This window comes from Amblyomma maculatum, chromosome 1 (assembly GCF_055883805.1).
Source record: "Amblyomma maculatum isolate TAMU_Amacu chromosome 1, ASM5588380v1, whole genome shotgun sequence".
In the NCBI taxonomy this organism is placed as follows: domain Eukaryota; kingdom Metazoa; phylum Arthropoda; class Arachnida; order Ixodida; family Ixodidae; genus Amblyomma; species Amblyomma maculatum.
Window position 1 is genome coordinate 116,892,892 of NC_139344.1, and position 24,316 is coordinate 116,917,207.

Here is a 24,316-nt window from a genome sequence, read left to right on the forward strand (position 1 = left end):
CCTTTCTTATTACAACTTGGCACACAGCGTTGCAGGTAGAAATGCAGAGAGCGACATATTAAGTTCTCTTCTTGACGCGGGGGACAAAGAGGAAACTGCAAAGCAGCAACTGATTAAGAAAGTGAAGGTTTGCACCGAAAAAGAGGTACCGTCGGCTTCATGTGGCAGTGCAGCTATGCAACATGACTATAACATCCAAAGAAGTGACTCAAGGTTGATCTATCACATCTTGGGTACGTGGCAAAAAAGTGCATGCTACTGACCAAATGTCCCGCATGTATCGATTGCCTCTTATTGCCAGCAGAGCAAGGGCGCCGCATGCATGCTGCAGAATTTGTTAAGCATATTGACGAAGGAGGCTTGCTCTACCCCTCGGTGTAACTGTTCCGTTTCATCACCAGGCTGGAGGACATTTTTACTAATTGCTTTAGTGCGTGCAAAGTTCATTCTGAAAGTGTCATGGACATTTTACACGATTCATTGTGCTGCTCCTTTAAATGTGGGATGCAATGCACATGCTGAGGGTATTACTCCTCGCATAGTCAGTTTTTATGTTACTACGCGGCTTCATTTTTTTATCAAAGGACTCAACAAGTCAAACATGCTGTCGAAGCGAAAGGCAGCGCAGCACCTTAAGCTAAGCAGATTGAATTAGCTGTATTTGTACACTGTTATTTTTTTTTATTACGCAAGCTTGCCATAAGGCATATTATAAAAACCTGTGTAAATTATTTTCTGTAAAGAACCTGAGGAGGCTCCTGCTCTTATTATTGTCGGTGAACCATTTGGAGAAGTCCTCTTCCCTTTTTGCGGTTAGTCCCACTTCCTGCAGAATCTTTATCCTTGATGCCTTTGTCCCTGCACAAGTCCACAGCAGGTGGCGAACATCCACTTGTACACTGTTTGCTTCGTGCATTGGAGCTTTCAAGTTGACTTGAGTGAAAATTACAAATACCTGCATTAAAATCGCATGAAGCAGTTTTTCTAGTTTTTTGCATCAATCGCTTTTATGGTGTATACCATATCTGTTGACTGAAGTGCATTCTCGTATCAGCATGGAATCATTAGTTTTACACACCTAATGAATTTGTGTCTTGGTTGATAATGAAAACTGAAAACGGTATATATATATATATCTCAACCCAAAAACCCAAATGAACTGAAATCTGTGTTCCTGTAATGTAGCATCTTGTCATTTTTTGCCACCTTTGTATGTTATGAATATTCTTTACTCATATGCAAGCTGTACCTAATTCACTTTTCATGAATACATACTTTTGTGAATGCCTTCTTAAAAATGAACTGTCAGCCAAAACCAAAGTTTATGTCGCTGTATATATGTGCTCCTTTTTATTACAACATTGTTCTTTGCAGTGCATTTGCAGCGTTCAATGCTTCCTTGTCTGTTATTAGTACCCAATCTTCCTCTGACTTCGACACTTGTATTTACTGTTTTTTTTTTGAAGGAAATGCTTTCAGTGTACACATCTCTGTTATCAATTTATAAGCGTATAATTTGTTGTGTACAAGCCGTACATTTGTTTTGGAAAGCGAGGGAAATACTTTCAGTGTACATACCTTTTATCTAAGTAATATGTGCCGGGTTGTCGGCGTGTACTGTTGCTGCTTTGTAGGGGACGAGGACTTGTCAAGCTGCTATCGCAGCTTTTTGCCTCGCCTCCCCCATCTTTGATGGAAATAAATGGAAATATATATATATATATATATATTAATCGCGTATATCCCGTGAGAAATGGCCCCACGAATAACTCTTACTTTGCGATATTTAGTGTCTCGAAATATGTCGGAACTGCGACAGTTTGTAATACTTAAATAAAAAAAAAACGTTTACAGTGCGCTCAATAGCCTTCGTCTGTTATTGCTTGCTATGGCGGGATCGACATTGTACACTCAATTCAGTAAACATCCGCGCATGTCAAATATCTTCAAATATTAAAGACAAATAGCAAGCGCGAAACAGAAACTACGTTAAGAGCGCAGCTACATAACAAAGCGCGCTTTCCAGTCTCGTGTGCTGGCGTCACACGCTGCGAAGGCGAGTCCAGCGTTCAAGAGTGGCCGATCGCAGCGCCGCCGCTGCAGGGGACACGGCGACACGGCATGCGTCAGGCTGAAAGGCGCGGTCGCGCCACTGGAAAATATTCTAGTTCACTGTACCAGTGGGAAGCGCGTTTCCCTGCTCAGCTTTCCCTCTAGAGTTCGTGTATTAACTCTATGGGTTCAAAGATTCAAAGCGGCTGCTTTTCAATGCATTGACAGTCCTTTATTTTTCGCCGTGCCAACAGAAGGCATGCTCTGCATAAACAAGCACGTTTTCGGCTTGTCATGAGTGAGTAGGAACTTGCATATTGGCAGTGGTTAAATTACATTGTGTACGGCGGACGAAAGAAATCGTCAACTTTTCCGTTGTAGTTCTAGTTCAGTCAACAGAAGTGCGAGTTTTCGAAATATGCCATAGATTTAACCATGAAGTTTGCCGCTGACGCAGAATACGCTCTGTGAATATTCATATTAATTTAAACAGCGCGAACATGAATTAATTCGTGTTCGCGCTAATAATGTTAGTAATGAATATGTACCAACTCGTCCAACAGAGTATCTTGGTAAGATGATCTGTGAAGTCGGAAAACAGAATGCATCGTACTGCTGAGGTGAGTTTAGCAAACAGCTGATGGAAAAGAAGATCCTTTGTGTGCGATGTATCCTCTGTAGCTACACTGATTGTAGTTCACGACGAGTGAATAAACATCTGTAAACTGCATCCATATCTAATAAGCGCAGTATTGTTGTGTGATGGCGCGATTCGCAGCTAGTGGTGAATATCTGCACGAACCGCCACGTGTCTCTAAAAGCGCACTATTCTCTCCTGTACATACCTCCGTGTTCGATGGCATGTAAAGATAATACCTAGTGCGATTCCTGAACGGTAACCTCATATGAGGCACCGGCTTCTTTCGACATTCTCTCCGATATGTGTACTTGCATATATTACGCGCTCTCGCTCTTGTGTATCGTGACACTGGACTTTTAATTTTGAAATTAAGCAATTGACATTGCTGCAGGTTGTGGTCGAGACGCTTATTCTTGGGCTGCTTATGATATTTAAAGAGAGGTTGCCGAAGAGTTGTCGTTGCACACTGACCAGTGACTATGCGTGTCTAAAACTGTAATGAAAATAATGATAAAATTTCAATTCACTCACGCACAGTAATCTTAACGGCCATTTTGTCTTGTTTTATTAGCGATATCATCATTTTATGCATATGCCGGTGCCTGTGGTAACTACCAGAGCATCACCAGATTGTTGCTATGGTTATGTCCGCAAACATTAATGTAAACTTGGGGCAGATCCATGACCACTTCATCGGCTGCCAATTAGTTGTATTGGCAATTGGGGACAAAAAGAGCAGCGAATATTCATAAAATGTACCCAAGCATATGGAAGCTTAACTGAAACTTCATTTGTTAGCACAACTGATTGCACAGCAGTTTGTGCAAACCACATTGAGAATTGGGTACACAAAAAAACATCGGTGAGCTATAACAGCTCTGAACACCACACAAGCTTGCTTGAAGCAGTTGTTTGTGCACACATAGTTCTTACTACTGGGCAGATGAGAAAATATGCCTTTTATTGCGAAGCAATACTACACCAGGTCTAACCGCTCGTTGCTGTGCGCCGTGTCCATGTCCGTGGTCCCCGAGCCGACGCTGCACCTAACAGAAGAAGAATGCTCGGTCGCCCGCAGCTAATGCTTTCACTCCGTATTCGGTTCAGCTGCCTTGAACCCTTCTAATTTTTTTGGAAACAGTTTTAGTGACAGCATCCGCAGGCTGCATTTCTGTTTAGGTGAAAGGTAAGAGAAACGCAATAGTAATGAGTGCTCTATTGGGATACCTTACGTATTTATTTATTGGTACCTCAAAGGCCCACTAGGAGCGTTACATGAAGGGTTGGCTAACAGATCATTTCATTAGTTCAGTGATGAATGCCTTGAAAAATTCATGGTTAGGATGGGCAAAAGCTTCAGCTGTCAGGCCGTTCCAATCTCTTGCAGTCTGGGAAAAAAATTATTTGAGATGCCCAGAAGTGAATGCTCAAGGTGTATGGACAACCTTCGGGCGATTGGTACGAAGTGAAACGCGGTGAGTAGGGGTGGTAATGGAAAGAAAGACTCAGAGGGGAATGATAAGACCTGTGGAAAAGCAACGGTCTGGCTATTTTACAACGGGATTGAAGGCTGGGAAGGTTAGCTTTTGTTCTCAATGGCTTTACGCTCGTATGATATAAGTAATCAGAATATACGAATCGTATGGCACTGTTTTGAATGGACTCTAGTGCTGTAGAAAAGTTATTTTGTTGGGGATCCCAGATAGAGCATCAGTATTCTCTCACCCACTTTCCCCCTCCCCAGCTTTTCTTCTCAAGAAGCAAAAGCATATTTAAACTCCTGCCAGTGATGATCGCTTTGTCCAGACGAAGACAAATCCACTTGTAGAAACGCTAGCTTAACCTGCGAACTGAGGCTTTCCCCCCTCTACCCTTGTTCAGTGCTCTTTCATACCGTGTAAGCCATCTTCTTCCTCTCGTTCTGCCGTGATGTTCTGTGTGGTTTTACAATTAAGCATGGGTGTACAGTTCTACAATGCTGCCCATTTTGGCACGAAAAAGCAAATGAAAAGCTTTTCAGCTCCACCACCTTTTCCATCTGTAAACTGCTACATAGCAAAATTTCAGTTTGAGTGTGTTTACCTACTGTCGAAAAGATAGAGGTAGGTATATGTACCGCATCTGAGGTCTTCTTGCGACTACCAATGTTTGCCCCTATTTTCCTACTTTTATACATCACTCACTCATTTCGACTAATGGCTCGTGTGGGCTCACTGAAATGAGCTCGTCATCTGTTTTGTGCTCAAGTTGCATTTACCAAAGCCAGCCAAGACCTTTCTTGTAGTTTTCCTATACTTAAAAATGTTTTACAATACACCAGACAAAGGTAGGAAAGGAAGGGGAAGGAAACTGATCTCCAGATATGTGGTACTGCATCATATAGTTTGGCCTGTAAGCAAACATTCCTTTTGTTCTATCCATTCGCCATGAAGCCTTGCCTCTTTTTTTTTTTTTTCCTGATGAGGGTGGGAGGCATATTCTCTCAGGAACTGGGAAGGTAAAAATCTCAGCGGTGCACACATGCACTCTGAAGCTATGTGTCGAATAACAACGAAAAGTCAGGGGTAAGCCAAGGACCTATCTATTGCAACTCCTTCGTAGATCACTATGTGCACATGTGCATGTTACCTGTGGTAGTTTATGAGGTTCCTGAGCGCTAGTGTGCAAGCTGCAAAAAAGGCTGGCGACTAGAGGCAGTTGACAGATGTAAAATGAGATGTTAATTATATCATGCCAGTGGAAGACACAAAAAAAAGGCAGTCTTCAAGTTTATAGCTTTTACCTAAACCTTGCTGAATTATGGCCTGTAGAGTTTGACTGTCACAAGGGGTGGGGACAGAGAGAAGGGTGTCCATTTCACAAACAGCTGTTTTATAAGTCATGCTGTGCTCCAGGTCTTGTTAAACTCCTCGTTGTTGTGTCTGCTGGCTCTAATCTATACCCTTAAATTGTGAATTCAATGGGCTGCTGTGTCCATAGCTTTTCTGGCCTTTGTGTGCTATCTTCTGCTTTGCAGGAAAACTAGCTGCATATCTTTTGATGTAGTTGAACTAGTTGCAGTGTTAAGTGTTGCACATGAATTGCCCTCATTTTCATCCAGCGTTGATCTAAGTGTCTTGCATATTAAAAGGCCAGGTTGTTTGGATTCTGAGATGACGTTTCTTTTTTTTTTTGCAATGAAATGTGTTTTTCGTGCCTTCTTTATCTAGAACGGTGTTTTATATTGCCACGTATAAGAGGGAGTATTGCAAAGAAAGAGCACTAAATATTTCTTGAAAATGCTCAAATGTTTATGGGTTTTTTGAATGGTTAAGTGCACTGACAAATACTGAGGTGGAAGGAAGACACACGGCAAGTGCATGTTTCTTGTCCTTCATTTGTCTCAACTGGCATCGTCTCATCACTGTGCCTCACCGTTTCCCGAGTAGAGTATGTCCATAAATTTCATCCAAGCAAGTCAGATTGATAGATGTGTCACATTATTTTAATATCGCATAGTTTGGAGCTGTGACAGATTTTCTCGTCTTGGGCTCCAAGATTACCCCGAAAGGAAATTGCAGCCATGAAATTAGAAGACACCTGCTTCTGGGAAAGAGAGCCATGGCTAGCCTTGACTGCCTAGTAAAGAGCAGAGACATTAGACTGGCAACCAAGATCCGTATAACTCGTGCTATAGTATTTCCAGTTGTGATGTATGGATGCGAGAGTTGGACTGTCAAGAAGGCTGACCGCCGAAGAATTGACGCGTTTGAATTGTGGTGCTGGCAGAGACTCTTGAGAGTTCCTTGGACTGCCAAAATATCAAATCAGTCAATATTGTCGACCATAGCCCTGACTGCTCATTGGAGGGTCAAATTCTAAAGTTAAAGCTCAGCTACTTTTGTCATCTGATGAGAAGAGAGGAGTCGCTGGAGAAAGATTTGATGTTGGGAAAGGTTGAGGGTCACTGGAGAAGGGGTAGGCAGCGAACACGATGGTTAGATGGCATCCTCGAGGCGCTGCAGATGAAGTTATGTGATGTTAGGAAGATAGTGAGAGACTGGAAAGCGTGGCGCGATATGGTCCATAGGGTCGCAAAGAGTCGGACACGACTGAACTGAACTGAGTTTGGACAAAAGTGAAAACTATGCAGGGATTCTGAGCCAACAATTCCAACCTCCTTAAAAAGGCCTGCAGTGTGAGAAAAAAAGTGGATACTATAATAATTACGCACATAGCTCTAATCTACTGTCAACAGTTGTTTCGTGTTACTTTGTTGTTTTCATTAACTTTGTAATGTCATGGTTATTATTGCATTATAAGTGGCATATAAAAACTCCCATGTAAATCAGGTCTACTGTTTGTTTACACTGTCTTCCTTTCTGTGCTTTTTTCATGAATCAATCCTGTTTCTATCATTATACCAAAATCTGTCTTCCCCAGAACCTTCACACATTTCGTTGAAGGCTTCCAATCTGATGATGGCACCGTAACTGCTATTTGGCAGCAAAGCCTGTATGTGCAGTGCAATGTTTCCGAAACATCTTAGAGTCGTTGGATATGCTCCCACTCACATCCCACATGCCTTGAGTGTAGGGTCTGCTACCAGGTGTGCATTTTAATGCAATATCGTTACAGCCCCAATTGTGCAGAAAATGCTGTTGCTGGTGTTGTGAGTGAGAAACTACAGGCATGGCTCTGGCATGTAGTAGTTAGCAGGTGACATGGCCTGGTACTGATTGGTTGGCAGGTTGTGTGATTTGATGCACGGGACCACATGACATCGCAGGCGCTGCCACCGTAGGCATTTCATGTGAGTTGGGAATCGAGCCTTACCGAACTCTTGGACGAGGAGTAAGACACATTACTCCTAAGCCATGCAGGCACATCTGTATGTCTTAGTTAAAGCAGGTCTTTGTAAGTATTTAATTTGGGTGGCCTTTCACATAATTTTGTTTGGAGTATACTAATAAGTTTTTTTGACAAAATAGAGGCACAAATTAAGGGTTTAGTAAGTGAGCGAATAGCAAAGTCCAGGTATCTGAATGAGGATCTGCAAAAGGACCCGCAGATGGAACCCATTAACGCTATCACATCATGCCTCTAACGACAGTGGTCAAGTGTTCCTCCGATTTCTGCCCTTGTAAAGGATACACTGGACGTTACTGTACAAGGGTTATCCTGTGGTTTTTGTGCACAAATGCTAAATTAAATAGTTCGTGTTTTTTTTTCTCACCTGTTTCAGTATTGCTTTCAAGTTAACCAATGGCTATAACATTAAAGTTTAGTCTAAGTTATGTGATGGATGAAAAACTGTGATATGATTACTGATTAATAAGTTTTTGTGGGCTAGTCGGTGATTCACCGCAGAAAGGGGCACTGCAAAAAGGGGTAACGCAAAAGGTCGAAGATGCAAGAGAAGACACCGACTGATTATTAAATGCCATTGCTTCTACATTGGGATCCTTCCTTTCGCAATGAGCCATGCAAGTTATGTGCATCAGCACTTCTCCTGCCACCTTTGCCTTTTCTCTTGCATCCCCATTTCTTTTGCACTTCCCCTTTCTATGATCACTGCTTCTTCATTCAAGATTCACGTTCTTAAGGCAGGCTAGCTTTATCATTTTAGTGAATGAAAACAATGAAGGAGTGATTATATTGGTGCTTTTTCAGCCCTTATGTTGCCTAAACTTCGTCATAGCCAGCTTAAACTGAGATGCAAACAGGTCAGAAAAGAAATTCAATTAATTTATTTAGCACTCGCCAGCAAATAGCATGTGGTGATCCGCATACAGTAAAGTCTTACACATCATTACAAAGAATAAAACATAACTAAAAATGACATGTCTGTACTCCTCTACAGCTGCTCACACCATTGAACAAGATCTTCCAACGGCCTGTATAGGATAGAAACAAATGGCATACACTTGACCTTGCTATCTTGTCGCGTTGGCTCAGTGGTTACTGTTAAGCGCTCAACAACTCAACTACTATGCTGGGGAACCTAGTTCGATCCTGGCTGCGGCAGGCGCATTTGAATGGAAGCGGAATGCAATGCACTCGTATGCTATGCGATGTTAGCACACGTTAGTGCTTAAAGATGGGTCTGTGATGATTAGAACACAGGTGGAGAGGGAAATAAGGATTGAGAGAGAGAAAGTGGCACGAGGCTTGCTTTGCAAATTGATTTATAGAAAGAGGAGAAATCATTTTTAAAGGTTGTTTGGTTGCTAATTTTACGACACATTCATGAAAGAAGTGATTCCCACACTCTTCCAGTGTGCTCAGTGGTATCCGACATAAAACAGTTCACTGTGAAATGAAGCATCGGTGTATGTAACATATGTAATATTATTCGCGAAACCACATCCCCTCACATCAAAGATGAAGCTAGCGCTTCTCAATAGTTCCTGCGGTCTGAGACTTTGCAAAGGTAAATAAATGAAAATAATTTTTTGCAAGCAAATGTGCTACCTTATAGAAGAAGCTCAAATTTTAATTGCGCTTTAAACAGTCAATGAAGTATGAAAAGAATTGTATAAAATTGCTCTGAAAGTGAATAAAAAATTATCAAAAATTTTATAAGCATAACAAGCTTGGTCTGTTTGACAGGTGACCAGTACAGCCTCAAATGTACTGTGTGAGCATATCGATATTTCGCTTAGAGCCTTAAACACGATGTGAACCGGCAGAATTGGCGAGACTGGGATGGCCCATGCTCAGAATACATCAGTTCTAGCCATTTTGTAGTGCGACCAACTGAATTTTTCTCCATCATGAGTTTTAGAAAACATGTTATTGATTCTTACTAAAACTCGTCAAGAAATTTTTGAAACGATAGAAAAATGTTCTGACCACCATTGACAAGAAAAATGAAAAATTGACACAGTTTAGCAAGCTACAAGTGCGTACATAATATCGTGCAGTAGTATTGCTGAGCCCGGTTTAGCATTGCTTTGCTCTACTGAGCCACAACATTATAATCCATTGACCGCTACTGTTGCCATTGTCTTGCCAGTTGCTGTTCTTGTCGTCTAGCATGACGATACTCTGTCTGAATGAGCCTCCATGCTAATCCGAGAAAAAAGACTCAACCTGTCCAGATGTGTAGGTAGCGCTATGACACACATATGGTCGTTAGCACGGTCATAATCTACCATATTATGTGAAACCCCATGCGACATTTAAAGTCCCCCTTTTACCAAGCTATGCGAACGTGCCTGTGTATCTAACTGGCAATCCAAGGGTTCCAGTTCTCATATCAAAAATGCTGCCCAAGTTTGCACGTGCTGTTAATTTGACCATGACATGTGGCCTCATAACGGCACAGACGCAAGCATCGCTGCTGCATGAGCCTGGAAGCTTCAGATATAGACCAGGTTTTGCTGAGAATGCAAGTGCTACTGCACTAAAAATGGATGCGTCCTTCGGAATCGTGCAGTTGCCAACTTGCTATATCTGAGAGCGGAGGTCTCAGATTCGTTTCGAATGAGATCCCCCTGACTTTAAGCCAAGGTGGTGGATGTTCAAGAACCCCAGGTGGCTGAAATCATTCAGAGCACTCCACTATGGCGTCCTTCCTAGCATGAGTCACTTTGTAATGTCCAGCCCCATAAAATTTACTCTTGCTTTATTTAACAGGTATGTCAAGTGTAATGTAAAAAGGCACACAACTTGACATGGCTACTCATGTTTTCTGTCTCAAAACCTTTTGTGTGTTAATGCCTGCTAAAATTTAGCTATTGTAACAGTTTTTAGTGCTGCAGCACTAGCATTCTCACAAAAACCCATGTCTGAAGCTGCTCTGACCTTTGACTTTTTCGAGGAACTTCAGGGGCCCACAGGAACAACTATGACAGATACTGCGCCTTTCCTTTCCTGCAAATCAATTATAGAATGCCGGTGAACTTTGAAGCGTTCAACACTACTCTGGTTGTGTTCAATAAGGGGCTCATGATGTACCGTGTGCATCGGCAACACTCAGGCTTTCACACAAAGTGTGATTTGTATCTAACGTCATTGCTAATAAAAGCATTACTTTAAGAACACCATATATGTGAAGCACATGCAGTGTGCAGTCTGGAAGCATGGTGGCCTAATTAACAGCAAAATAATTTTTAACAACTGAGACACAGCAAACACAATCCAGTCAAAATTGTGGTATGTGCTGTTGCTATGCGATGTATTGCTCACGGTTAAATTGCGGAATAACATGACCTTAAAGAATGCCCTCAGAAGAGCTGCACGCTCTAAAATTGAGCGTCGCCTGACGCTGACCCCCGCACTCCACCGCCACCGGCCTCACGCTGAGCCAAACGGTGACGTAGAGTCATGTGATAGCAGCGATGCAGGGTCCTTCGTGTGTCCCCAAAAACGGTGCTCTTTTCGAGAGTTAGAGTGCGATTGCAGCGCCTTGCTGCCAAAAACATTGTTTCCTAGCTTCCTCAAGTCATATAAACACTGCCATTGCCGCTCAGATGGAAAGCGTAACTGCCCCGCATCACGCGTTCGGTAACAAGTTTAACCCAGAAATAGATTCTCGAACAACCATGTCTCTCTAAACGCGTTGGTCCCCATAAGCTTCCCCGCGCGTCCCGCAAAATTCTCTCGTCGCATTGACAGTTCTGATAACGAGGAACGCGCCATCTGCGAGGCGTCGGGCGCCAGCGGATCGAACCTTTTCAGTGGCATCCTTCACCCCCTCAAGCTCTGACCATGGCCCCCAATCCTATATAGCGAGCATCCACACAAACACATCCCTTCCCATTAACCCATTGGAATTGCAGAGGTTTCAAAGACCAGCAGAAGCGAGCGCACCTTCGCCTTTGAAACATTTTAGTTCCTCGTGGCCCTGGTCGCCATTCAGGAGCAAACGCCAAACTCACTATCAGCCTTTTCAGCGGGACACACAAACCTGTATCCTAGTATGCGACCCCTTACTCATCGTAGGAGATTTCAATGCTCCGTATCGGCAATGGGGCTACCTTAGAGAGGAATCCCGAGGAAGAAAACTGGCGGAACTAGTTTCAAACCTCTGTCGTACCATCCACACAGATCCGGCCAATCCCGCTCACATGGGCAACTCAGTAACCAGAGATACATGCCCTGATTTGACTCACCCGCAATATTCAGCACGCCGACTGGCTTAATATGCAAGGCACCCTGGGCAGTGACCACTGTATTATTAAAACCACTATATACACACGGCCCCTTAAACGCCCCAAGCAACTAGCGCATATTCCCGATTGGACGAAGTTCCGCACGACACTTCCCTCTGTCGATATTGTCCGCTCGGGATATCACGATTGGGTGACCTCTCTAATGACAACTCTCCGCACTAATGAACAACGCATCCAGCTCACCGACTCCACCCCAGAAGTAGGCAACCATCTTCTCCATCTTTGAGAGGCCCGCCGCAGTCTTACCAAACGATGGAAAAACCAAACACAGCAAGAAACTCAGACACCGCATATCCTTGAACTCACCCAAAAGGCTGCCAACTATGCTGCTCAGTTAGCCAAAACTAATGGGTGGATCGATGTAACACTGCTGCACGCCAGATGTTTGGCTGTAATATGTGGCGTTTGTTTCGTGCACTTATAGACCCCTCTCAAACACGTGCAGAATGACGCGGCATCTCCATCATGTCATTCATAACTTTCCCGATACTACAACACAGTTGGCCCGAACACTGTGTGACAGATTATCTTTGTACCAGTAGACCCTCATCTTTCCCAATGCTCATATGCAGGCCAAACAAATCTGGAGCTGGACGCCCCCTTCTGGCTCCATGATTTGAAGGAGGCCCTAGCCAAAATGAAGTGCGGTACCGCACCGGGCCGGGACAAGGTTACCGTAAAACTCTGGCAAACCTTCCGGATGCAGCATACCATACCCTCCTTGAATCCACCAACCAAATTTGGCTGGGAGAGATTCCTCTTCCCTAGGATTGGAAGATAGCCTTAGTGACATTTATTCCTAAAGCAGGCAAGCCAATTGATGTGGAAAACCTGCACCCTATCTCCCTCACATCTTGTGTCGGCAAATTGATGGAGACTATGGTACGAGATAGGTTGTCCACTTACCTCTAAACACGTCACACATACGTTTGCGGACACAATGTTTGGTTTCAGGCCACAGAAATCTGCACAAGATATCCTTCCACAACTTCATCATGACATAGAGCCTAAAGAACTCCCTCACAGTGATAAGGTGTAGTCCTGGCCTTACATTTGAAAGGAGCCTTTGATAAAGTCAAACATGAAGTGATACTAAGTCATCTCCAAGATACCAACTGTGGTCAGAATGCATACCAATATATCTGGCAATTTCTCACGGGTTGACGCCTATATTCGAATTCAAGACAAAGAACATGGACCCTATACCATCGGATCCCGGCCGGGATACACCAAAGGGCGCAGTATTGTCTCCCCTCCTCTTCAACCTTGCAATGAAAGACCTTCCCACAAAATTAAGCTCCATGCCTGACATCCGATATGCCATATATGCAGATATCTAAATCTGGGCAACGGAAGGCAATCTTGAACACATGGAAGCATGCGTACAACAGACAGCGGAGGTGGTGGATGCTTACGCTACATACTGTGGTCTACAATGTGCCCCCACCAAATCAGAATTTGTCTACATCCGCCTCTCCCCTCGGGATGACACTTCAATTCGCCTTACACTCCCTTCGGGCCCGATTAGAGAGGCCAAGGAGATCCGCATCATTCGTCTCTTTATTCACCAATAACGCAGATCAGACACAACACTAACGAAACTTCGCATATATGGCGACCAGGTGGGCCGTATGGTCCGCCGTATCTCCAATAAGCGTGGGCAGTTTAGTAAAGATGCCGGCTGGCACATGCCTTCGTTACGAGTAGAATTCTCTACTCAACCCCCTACAATTCACATGCGCAAACATGACAAGGACCAAGTGGAAGTCATACATCTCAAAGCTATCAAACGGGCTCTTGACCTCCCCATTACTACATACAACCAGCGTTTGTTGGACCTTGGTATGTCAACACCTATCGGGAACTCCGAGGCCCATCTTTTCAGCCAATACGCGCGCCAATCACAAATGCCATCTGGTCGCCGCATTATTGACCCACTACACATCCAATGCACCACCGCTTTTGAGGAACGGGTACGAGCGCCAGAACCCTGGAGACGCGACCTCAGAGTCAGACCCATTCCACGCAACATGTCACACCCTGACCATAATGGCTGTCGCCAGGCACGTACGGAAGCAATGGATCAGCATTATGGTCGACAAGGATATGTATACTACGTGGACATTGCCGGTTCCCACCGCGGCAGTGGTCCAAAACACCAACACAGTGGCAGGACTTACGTTCCACGCCCACAATACAACACACGCGGAGGAAATCGCGATTGCGCTCTCCCTCCCCTAAGTGAAACATCATTACCGACTCCAAGGGGGCCTGTCGGAATTATGAGCTGGGTTGGGTACCTCCTTTTGCCAAGCGCATCCTGCAAAATTGCTGTCGGTCCAGCAACCCTTCTTATTGTAATCTCATCTGGGCTCCCAGTCATCACCGACTCATGGGCAATTAGTTAGCCGATCAGGCGGCCCGCGCGCTTTCCCCGGGCACTCAGCTTGCTCGGAAAGTCTACTCCAGAGCCCGCCCAATACATCATCACATTCAAAGAAATTACTTTATATTATAAGGACGCGTTTGAATTGTGGTGGCAGAGACTCTTGAGAGTTCCTTGGACTGCCAGAAGATGAAATCAGTCGATATTGTCGACCATAAACCCTGACTGCTCATTGCAGGGTCCAATTCTAAAATTAAAGCTCAGCTACTTTGGTCATCTGATGAGAAGAAAGGAGTCGCTGGAGAAAGATTTGATGTTGGGAAAGGTTGAGGGTCACCGGAAAAGGGGTAGGCAGCGAACGCGATGGTTAGATGGCATCCTCGAGGCACTGCAGATGAAGTTATGTGATGTTAGGAAGATAGCGCGAGATCAGAAAGCGTGGCGTGATATGGTCCATAGGGTCACGAAGAGTCGGACACGACTGAACGACTGAACTGAACTGACAAGGACATCCACCGCCGCTTTCCGGAACCTTGTAAAGGTCTCCGGAGAGCGGACGAAAGGCTCCTCAAAATTTTTCACAAATACAATGCTGTGCCCAGCAGCCTTGAAGCACTTCAATGCAGACTTTGATGGGGGCTGCAGCCTATTTGGAGCGACCTTCTCGAACGTTTGCCACATGGTCTGGGCCTGTCAATCCAATCCCCACCATTCCCAATCCTTCATTACCCACCCTTCTAGGGAGGCCTGGGAGGCGGCGCTGCTCAGCTGCCATGACCTACAGTCCAGCGGACTTTGGTCGCCAGGGCGCGAGCGGTGTTAGACGCCATTTGGGCTCCGGAATAGGAGCTCTACCTAGATTTGTGAGGGCCAGGGCCAGTAGGGCCTCGGTCCATAACACCTCCTTGTACAAAGGAATAAATAAATGTCTCCACCAGCACCAGAGACCGATCACCGGCTCTTGAGCAATGCTATTTTGCTCTCAAAATACTGTCCGGGCACTTAATTACTGCCCAGCTAAAAACAAATATTTCTTTGTTTTATGCCCCCGCCGCCTTGGTGCAGCGGTAAAGATAAAGATGCCTGACTACTGTGCCGGAGTACCTGAGTTCAATCCCGACCGCTTGCGGCTGCGTTTCGATGGAGGCTAAACGGAGAGGCGTCCAAGTGCTGTGCGATGTCAGCGTACGTTAAAGATCCCCAGGTGGTCGGAAACAGTTTCCTTTAGGGCGTTGAATTACTCTGCAGCCTAAGGCTCCTCTACCATAGCCCTCCACTAAGGCTCCTCTTTCTTTCCACTTTCACTTCCACCTTCCTTCCGTTACCTACAGGCGCCGCTGTTACGGCGCGGTTCAGTGTGTCCACAAAGCAAGTGTGACAGATACTGAGCCTTTAATTTCCCTTCCTGTGATCCAGTTATTATTACTTTATGTGCCAGGCACGCAGCGGAACACAATTAAGTTACCGATTGTTTGCAGGCAATTTAGAAACGCCATAGCAAGGTTATGACAGAAAAGTGTGCATCGCATAGGACCTTGTAGGACCGCCTCGGTTGTCCGGTGGAGGGTGCATAACGGTCATGAGTGCAGCAAAATAATCAGCGGCAGTCATTCATATATAGGCTGTTTCGTATTTATTTCTGTCAGGGACTCAGGTTAAAAAATTATGCGCAAACTACTGATCAATACATGCTCAAAAAGGTAGCTTGATTGTCTATGTTTTTCGATAATGCAACTTAGCATAAGAATTCGCCTGAATTTTTCGAAATCGGAAAAAACGGCAGTCGCCTGTGGTAGAACGTCGACAAGCTATCTTGTCGCTGCGTTTGAGCGTAAATAACAGTAGTTTGAGAAGGATAACTTTTAACAGCCCGGACAGATAAATGCGGAACACCCTGGACCTCCTTTGTAAACATAGTACTTACGTTTCGCTACAATTCAGCATTGGCCATTCATCTGCTCCACGTTGCCCATCTCTTTAGCCCGTTTCTTCTTCTTCTTCCTTGAAATTTGGCACATACCCACGAAGGGGGATTGGCCAGGGTTCAGTGTGGACTGCCAAATGTCCTACGAAAACTGAATTAGTGTATTAAAGTAATTGACAACTAAACAAAAACAAAAGATTTAAGATCACAAAAGTTATTGAATGAAAAAATATGAAGCAAAAATTTGGAGTTTTGTAAATTTGGAATGCAATTAGCAAGGGAATCTGTCCGTAGCTGTGATGTAGTTATGTAAGTACCGACAAATTTGAGGCAACGCAAATCCTTTCACACTCGCACCGAAGGAGAGTAGAAGCGGGACCGATAACGTAAATCCCAAGCGTGCAATTGGAGTTTCTAAATGCACCCTCCTCTGATGTGAAAACCTTCGGCAAGCGAGAAGGAAGTGATCAATATTTTCAATTTCACCGCAAGCCTCACAAAGGTTTGTGGGGCTGATCCCGCATCTACATAAATAAAGATTTAGGCGAGGAATCCTGCATCTCAGGAGAGTCATCGTTACCTCACACTGCTGTGATTTACATGCTCGAACTTTCCATGAGTATATGAGATGCTGGTATTCGGCTGAAGATAGCAAAGAATCATTGCATGTAGCGGCTAGGTATTGATATCGCTGGAAACGGGACATTCCAAAAATGGTGATATTAGGGATGGTACATGAAACAGATGCATCAAGAGCTGATTTAGCCAGGAAATCTGCCACTTCGGTATGGAAAACACCATTGTGTGCGGGGACCCTGATGAAGCGTATTTCTTTCACCCACCCCGGTATGAAATACTTTAGTGAGCGGCTCAACAGAGCATCCCGTGCTGACTCCAGTGACAACAAAACAGAAAGAGAATCTGATAGAAAAATTATTTTTGATTGACTGCAGGGAACTTTTAGTACCGCTAGCCCAATTGCCATAAACTCTGCTAGAAATATTGGTGTGTAATCCGGGACACGCACCGAAAAACTCCAGGAAAGAGACTCCGAAAAAATTCCAATCACAGCTTTGTGCGCAATCACAGACGCATCAGTGGCAATTACAGTTTGATCAGGGAACTTTTCAAGGTGTTCACATAGGAGACTGGATATTAGACTTGAGGGTAAGTGCTTCACATTAGATGGAAATATAGAATCATAATTTATATCCACAAAGGACGTTGAGCGGACATATAGAAAAGCAAGGTCCACACCAATGTTTGTTAAAATGCTCTGCGTATAAACAACCTGGGGCTTGCAGACCCTTGGCCACTGGTGAGTGAGAAAGAGTGCGGGGTTTGACACAAAAATATGTATAGCCACACCGGGAGTAGTCTCAAATGATCGCAAGAATGATCTGACAGTTAGAAGGTGGAAACGGGAGTTAAGGTCCGGAGTGCGGGCCTCCAAGCACAGAACAGTGGTAGAGACTGACTGTGGAAGCCCTAGACAGAGGCGCAGCGCCCGTCTTTCTAAAAGCAGCAAAGGATGCAGCTTATATTTTGGACACCCAGAAAAAAGAATGCAGCCAAATTCCAGAATCGGTCTCACATAGGCTTTGTACAAAAGTAGAAGAGTATCTCGACGCATACCAAATTTCCTGTTACTTATCCGTGTCAGTCTACCAAGGGCACGTTCACCTTTCCGAACATTAGACGATGTGAAGCCTCCAATCCATACTAGCATCATACGTAATGCCTAAATACCGCACAGATTCCACTTGAGGTATGACATCTGAGCGGTAGTTTAACGAAACATATAAGGGGGTTATGGTTTTAAAAACTAGCACACTACGTTTGGACACATTTAAAACCAATTTTGTCCAACCAGACCTCAAGTGCATTTAGGTAAGCCTGCAGTGAACGATATAGGTCATGAATATCTTTTGCCGAGGCGAAGAATGCTATGTCATCTGCATATACATATACAGTGACATCAGGATGAACCGGAATATCGCACATTAATATATTAAAAAGGAGTAGGGAGAGCACAGAGCCCTGAGGCACCCCTCTTGTCTGTGCATAGGTGTCTGAGATTAATGAGCCATCAGTGCAAAAGAATTCTCGTCCTTTCAAAAATTCCCTGGTCCATGCATAAATGTAGAACTGAGGACGTAATAATGACAACTTGTTTAGTAGAATGGAATGTACAATGCTGTCATAGGCCTTAGCAATATCAAGCGTCACTAACGCTGATACTTCCTTGTTGTACATTGCAAGGCGAATCCTGCTTTCTAAATCTACATGTGCAGACTATATTGAGCATCCATTGCGAAAACCAATCTGGGAAGAACTCAAAGCATTAACCTCTGAGATATGCTTTGAGAGGTGGCCATGCACAATTCTTTCTATTAATTTTACTAGATTCGAAGTCAAAGATATTGGCCAAATGTTTTCAACATGAAATCCTTTACCAGGGTCTTTCAAGAGCAATATAATTTTCGCCACTTTCCAGACGTGCGGCAGCCATGCAGATTCTAATGATTCATTAACCAGATCCAGGAGATCCTGAGTGAAATCATTTGCTAAAATTTTGAGCATACCTACCGTAACCCCGTCCCAACCTGGAGCCGAGTTTTTCATGGAAGAAATCACAGATAGGAGTTCCAACCTATCAACCTCAACATAGTCTGAGCAGGAAATGGGAGCGTGCAAGGGAACTCTGCACTGCTCCTGGAAACATAATGCTAGTCCTTGCGCAATTTGTTCCAACTCATCCTTTGCCTCCTGTGGGGACAACACTACTGAACTTAATGACTGAAAAAGGTGCGAGTTTCCATTTCGTTCCATGAAACGATACAAAGCCTTCCTGTGTTTAGGGTTTGACAAATAAGTATTTAAATTTTCGTTGTACTCGTCCTTTGCCTGCGCTATGGCTCTTTTGAATGACGCCGAACAAAATTTGTAGTTTATCCAGTTTACTGGGCTCTGGTTATAAGAAAGGCTTTTCCATGCTGCTTTTCTACGGCGGAAGGCTTTCTCACACGCGTCATTCCACCATGGGGATGGCGACCTATTGTTTACTGTAGACCGCACAGTGCACTGGGAATCTACAGTAGCATTCGCAATTGAGGAAAATACCTTTTGTGCTTTGTCGGTCCTACATGAACAAAGGTTTGATTTGCGGGAGGAGCGTAGCGAAGCTGCATATTTGGCGTTGTTTACTAGTTTACGGTCCAAAGTTCTATCTCATGTTGTGCTCATCATGATGGTAAATGTTACTGGGAAGTGGTCGCTAGATGTACCACTGTATACCGTGGACCATCCTCCTATACCTATCCCACCTGCTGCCAGGGATAAATCGATGACAGATTGCGAATTTCCGCGCATGAAGGTTATAGCCCGAGAATTGCAGCAGCGCACAGCATTTGCCGACATCCACGTCCATAACAGCTGTCCACATGCGTCGGAGTAGTTATCCCAAAGAGTAGGGTGCGAGTTAAAATCACCTGCAATAACTACCCTATTAGAATTTGTAAGTAATCTGTCAAAATAGTCTGTGCTACGTACACCTGTGGGGCAGTAGACGTTAGCGACTGTGACAGGGCCACAATGCGGCAATGTGATATCTACAGCCAAAATCTCACACTCAGGATTCATTATTGTTTTGCTTATTTTTGCCCAGTGACATAATTTTGACGATATCAAAGTTAATAAACCACCGCCCCTACCGTTTACACGATCGGCGCGGAAAACATATTTCTTTAAGGTAAATGACTTTGCGGGGGAGAGCCAAGTTTCTTGCAAAAGCACTATGTCTGGCTTATGTGTTGAAAGGAGAAGATATAAATCTGGAAGTGAAGATACAATAGAGCTACAATTCCACTGCAGAACTTGTACACCTGCCATGATTACTTATCTAAAATTGAGGCCGCAACAGCCTCTTTTAACACGTCGGTTTGCTGTAAAACTTTGGAAGGCCCTTTTTTAGTTTTGGTCTGGGAAATGGAGGACTTAGAGGGTGAGCTAGAAGCACGGCGCTTTTGAGTAGGGCATGCCATTTCAACATCATTAGAGCAAATACCTTTGCGAGAAATGCCTACAGGGACACTTTCGATTGGGTGCACTTGAGCCAGCAGTAAAGGAGACTCTGCATTTAAACTTTCAGCACAGGTTTCAGATGAAATAGATGCTGGAGTCAGCACAGGTTGAGGTGGGCAAGATGACAGGCTACCAACAATACTAGACAAAGTTTCAGTAAAGCTGGTAAGCATACGGTCAACCACGACAGAAAGGGCCTTTTCAACCGTTTTCACAATTGCGGTAGACAACGTGGTCTCAAAGTCTGTAGTAGAAGGGCGCATACAGTTGGCATAAGTGTGCCTTTTCCGATCAAGAAGGGCATAAGCATCTGCTCGAGAGCAACGATTCTCTTGAATTAATTCTAGTAACGCCTGCTCCTGAGATCGTTTCTCACAACTGGCGTCATCAGCCGAGTGCTCGTTACTACACAGACAACAGCTAGGTCTTGATGGGTCTTATTAGAAGCTATTAGAAGAGTGTCCTTCCCCACACACCCTGCATCTTGTCGCAGACTTACGACTTACACGCTCGTCCACTGTGTCCAAATCGCCAACAGTTGGTACATTGAAGAGGGCGAGGACGTAGCGGGTCAATGCAATAAATAATTGGCCAAATTTTTAACTCAAACGACTATTTGTTTTCTTTTTCTAGATGTGCATTTGGTGATGATGATATAAGAATGCCGGGCGATCTTAGCGCCTCCACAGGCCTGCATAGAAAGTAAAATTGAAGCGGCGGCGCTAGCCCACGACCGGCCGCGTACACGGCTGCGCTTGGCTGCACCTTGGCCACTCTACGACTCTACTCTAGCAGCGTCGTCCATGTTCCTGCTGCTTGTCGCTCGGCCGCTTGCTCAACGGTAGTCGTCAATAGAATGTTGCGTTCTTCACTGGATTTACTGAGCATTTAAGATAGAATTGAACAATGGACGTCGACCTCTTAGCCTTAGCCGGAAGCGCTTTGGAACTCAAGCGGGAAATTGATCGAAGTTTCATCGCGGACAACACATTTTCTCAGGAAGACTACAATTACAGTAAGTCACACCCACTGTCCATTTCCTCCAGGTTTCCGTTTTGACTGCTATGGACGCCGCTCCCAGGTATACAAATTTATAGAGTGTATGTTTTACCATCACTCTTTTTGAATTCTGTTCAGAATCGACCGCTTATGCCGGCGTGTCGCCGGTCACGCCGTCACAGTTACCACGTTGCTAAGAGACACACTCCTTGCTTGCGGCTGTATTTTCAGTTTCGCCGGTTCAGTGGCGCAGGCCTGAGCGATAAAAAGATGCACTCCGCGAACCGGCTGGCCGGCAGGGATCTCCTCTGATGTTTCTCTTTCGTTTTATCTTTTCGCCGTCTTTTTCTGCTGTCGATAGATCTCTGCAACGAAGGAATTCGAACTCTTGTCGCGCCTTGCTCGCGAGGAGCTACATTTGCTTCCTTTTCGTTTTATTTCCGAAGGCCGCTCGACGTGTGTGTTTGGTTGGCACTGAACTTGCTTGCATTGAGCCTGCAGCTGTCGTTCGTTTCGTGGCTCTTGTTCTGATTTCAGAAAGTACAGCAAAAAATCTGTCGCAGCAAAAGGCGAGAATAACTCCAATGCTACCAGGCGCATTTTCATTGCGCTACTGTTCTTTCCTGGGCTCTCTTTCCCCAGTCGTCAACAATTAAGACGCCGCAATGCTTACGTTGTACGAAATCTTGTACGCTTACTGGCATTTCTTCGAAGGTCGCAGTCACGAAGTTGAAACGCGTCGAGCGACTCGAAGCGAATTCTGCTGCCGTTTGCTACAGCTCGCGCTCACGTGCGATCAAAGCAGTCATTGTGCAGCAGCGGATTCCACGTCGCAATTTTTTTTTTGTCCTTTTGTCACTTTCACAAGTTAAAACTGCATTTTTTTTTTTTCGCAATAATCTGAACGACTTTCGTGTATCATGAAGGCGGGAGTTTTTGTTTTTGGTGGGAGTTTCTGTCGGGAAGTAGCTAAGTCTGCTTGCAGTTTGGCGCGTTTCTCACTGTTTTTTTTTTGTTTTTTTTTTGGCCTTTGCTTCGATAATTCTGGTTTCAAGTTGTGTTCAGTGACAGCGGATGTGATGATTTTGCTGCTTTCGCGAAGAGCAGTTTCCAGTTAGTCTCAAAACGCGTTTTGTTTGTCGAGTCACTCGATCGACGCATAGTTTATGCGCGCGGGTTTGTTCCGCTGAAGGAGGAATGCATTTGAAAGCACAATTATTTAGGCGTGCTTGCTTAAATATGCATTATATGTGTTGCGTACGTATATCGTAATTCTGCAACCGTTCGGTACAGATCATTCTCAGATGTAATCAGTCGTTGTGCAGCAGCGGATTCTACGTCGATTTTTGAACGTTTAAGGTTTTGCGCGTTTCTCCTTTTTTTTTCTGCCCTTGCTTCGCGTGCCTTGGTTTCACGTTGTATTTATTGACTGCTAATGTGACGATTTTGGTGCTTGCGCAAGAAGAGCAGTTTCCAATTCGAGAGCAGTTTTTGTCCGGAGAGTCAGTCGAAACTAGTCGCATATGCTATATATATATATATATATATGCCCGTTGGATATATGTGCCGGTTAGTTCTATTAAAGAAGCGATGCATTTCAAAGCACTTATTTTGACGTGCTTGCTTAAATGTTGCAAGGTAGTAGTAGTAAGTGGTTTTATTGAATAAAATAAAATAATAATAAAGGAAGGAAAAGATTTTTGCCTGCCCCGGTATCTGCTATCTGTTCGATTTTCGAACGCCTGCTCGAGGTTTTGCGCGTTCCTCCGTTTCTCTGTTTTTGCTTCGCTTATCATGCATGGTTTCGCGTTGTGTCGCGCGAAGTTTCCAATTTGTCTGAGAACAGGTTTTGTTTGGCGCGAGTCATTCGACACCCGACGCGTGGATGCGATGCCCGGCGTTTATGTGCCGGTTTGTTCCAGTGGAGGAGGAACGCATTTGAAAGCAGTGATTGATTGATTGATTTATAGGAAGGGAAAGGCGCGGTAACTGTCTCACTTGTTTTCTGTGGACACCTCAACCGCGCCGTAAGGGAAGGGAGGAAGGTGGGAGAGAAAGAGGAGCCGTAGTGGAGGGCTACGGAATAATTTCGACCACCTGGGGATCTTTAACGTGCGCTGACATCGCACAGCACACGGGCGCCTCTTCGTTTCAAAGAGCAAGAGCAACTTTGCTCTTTGAAGTTCGCAATGATCTTTTTTTATTAACCATCACCGATACTAACCCCATCCTTCGATGCAGTCCATTCTTGGCTCTTAAGATAGCGCGGGTTTAGACTAAGGAGATTTAAGGCATGGCAACTCTCCCCCACGCTCTCACATTGTAGGGCACCGATAATTTTTGCCAAACGTTTATCAATGGAACAGTTGTGACCACTTAACTATTTACAGTCCTAGCAGTGTGAGCATTTTAGATCCACGCTTCACAGTGAATCTCTGTTATTCGCTTCGAAGAATAATGTACACGTAAACCCATCAGTTGCTAGGCATTCGCTGTCGTAAACAGGAAAGTGTCGAAACACGACTGCAGGCCTTTGTTTCTCTACAGATGCGTTCAACAGCATCGCCTTAAATAACAGTGCATTATGTTTTGCCACACATGAGGCACTTTTTTGGTCAACAAATTTTCTCACAATGAAGCTGTTGAATCATTACTGCTCCTCGAAAGGGCAGTAAGTGAGTACTGCACACGTTCAGTGCGCTTAACGAGCGCAGTATTCCCAAATCCTACCGAATGTTAATATAGCAGAGAGGTCGTTTCATTTTACTGTGATATATTTACCCTTTTCTAGTTATGCTCAATGCAGGTGACTTATAATTGCTGGAAAGTGCACACTTATTTCATAGTGCAGGGACGCTCCACTTTTGCAAGTGCCCCATAGCAAAAAAAACAAAAAAAGACTGAAATCACAAGAATCATTTCAAACCTGCTCGTAGCGATGTTATAGCTTCGATAATGTAGCCGCGGCGCGAATCGCAGCCAAGATTGCAGGCAGCTAAAGAGGTCAGGTTGCGCCTTGTCAGTAAAAAACGAAACTCAGTTCTTCAGAATATTACATCTGCAATAAAAGCATT

At 44.5% G+C, this 24,316-nt stretch overlaps 1 protein-coding gene and 1 long non-coding RNA gene across 5 annotated transcripts in view; one reads left to right on the forward strand and one right to left on the reverse strand.

Annotated features, from left to right (window-relative positions):
* Nucleotides 1-668: 668 nt before the first annotated feature.
* On the reverse strand, nt 669-20,919 carry LOC146203681 (uncharacterized). 4 transcript variants are annotated; one of them, XR_014702423.1, is made up of 3 exons: nt 20,750-20,919; nt 16,161-16,311; nt 669-858 (listed from the first exon to the last, which is right to left on the reverse strand). It is a non-coding gene; the product is annotated as an uncharacterized LOC146203681 (long non-coding RNA). The 4 variants fall into 4 exon arrangements; XR_014702422.1 differs by having other exon boundaries at nt 669-955; XR_014702421.1 differs by lacking the exon at nt 669-858 and adding an exon at nt 3,633-3,863 and having other exon boundaries at nt 20,750-20,917.
* A 53-nt stretch (nt 20,920-20,972) lies between these two features.
* Atf6 (bZIP_ATF6 domain-containing protein ATf6) overlaps nt 20,973-24,316 on the forward strand; it is an 80,430-nt gene continuing 77,086 nt past the window's right edge. Inside the window, 1 exon segment of the mRNA XM_084588856.1 lies at nt 20,973-21,258. Coding sequence (XP_084444982.1) covers nt 21,150-21,258 — 109 coding nt within the window. The 5' untranslated portion in view covers nt 20,973-21,149.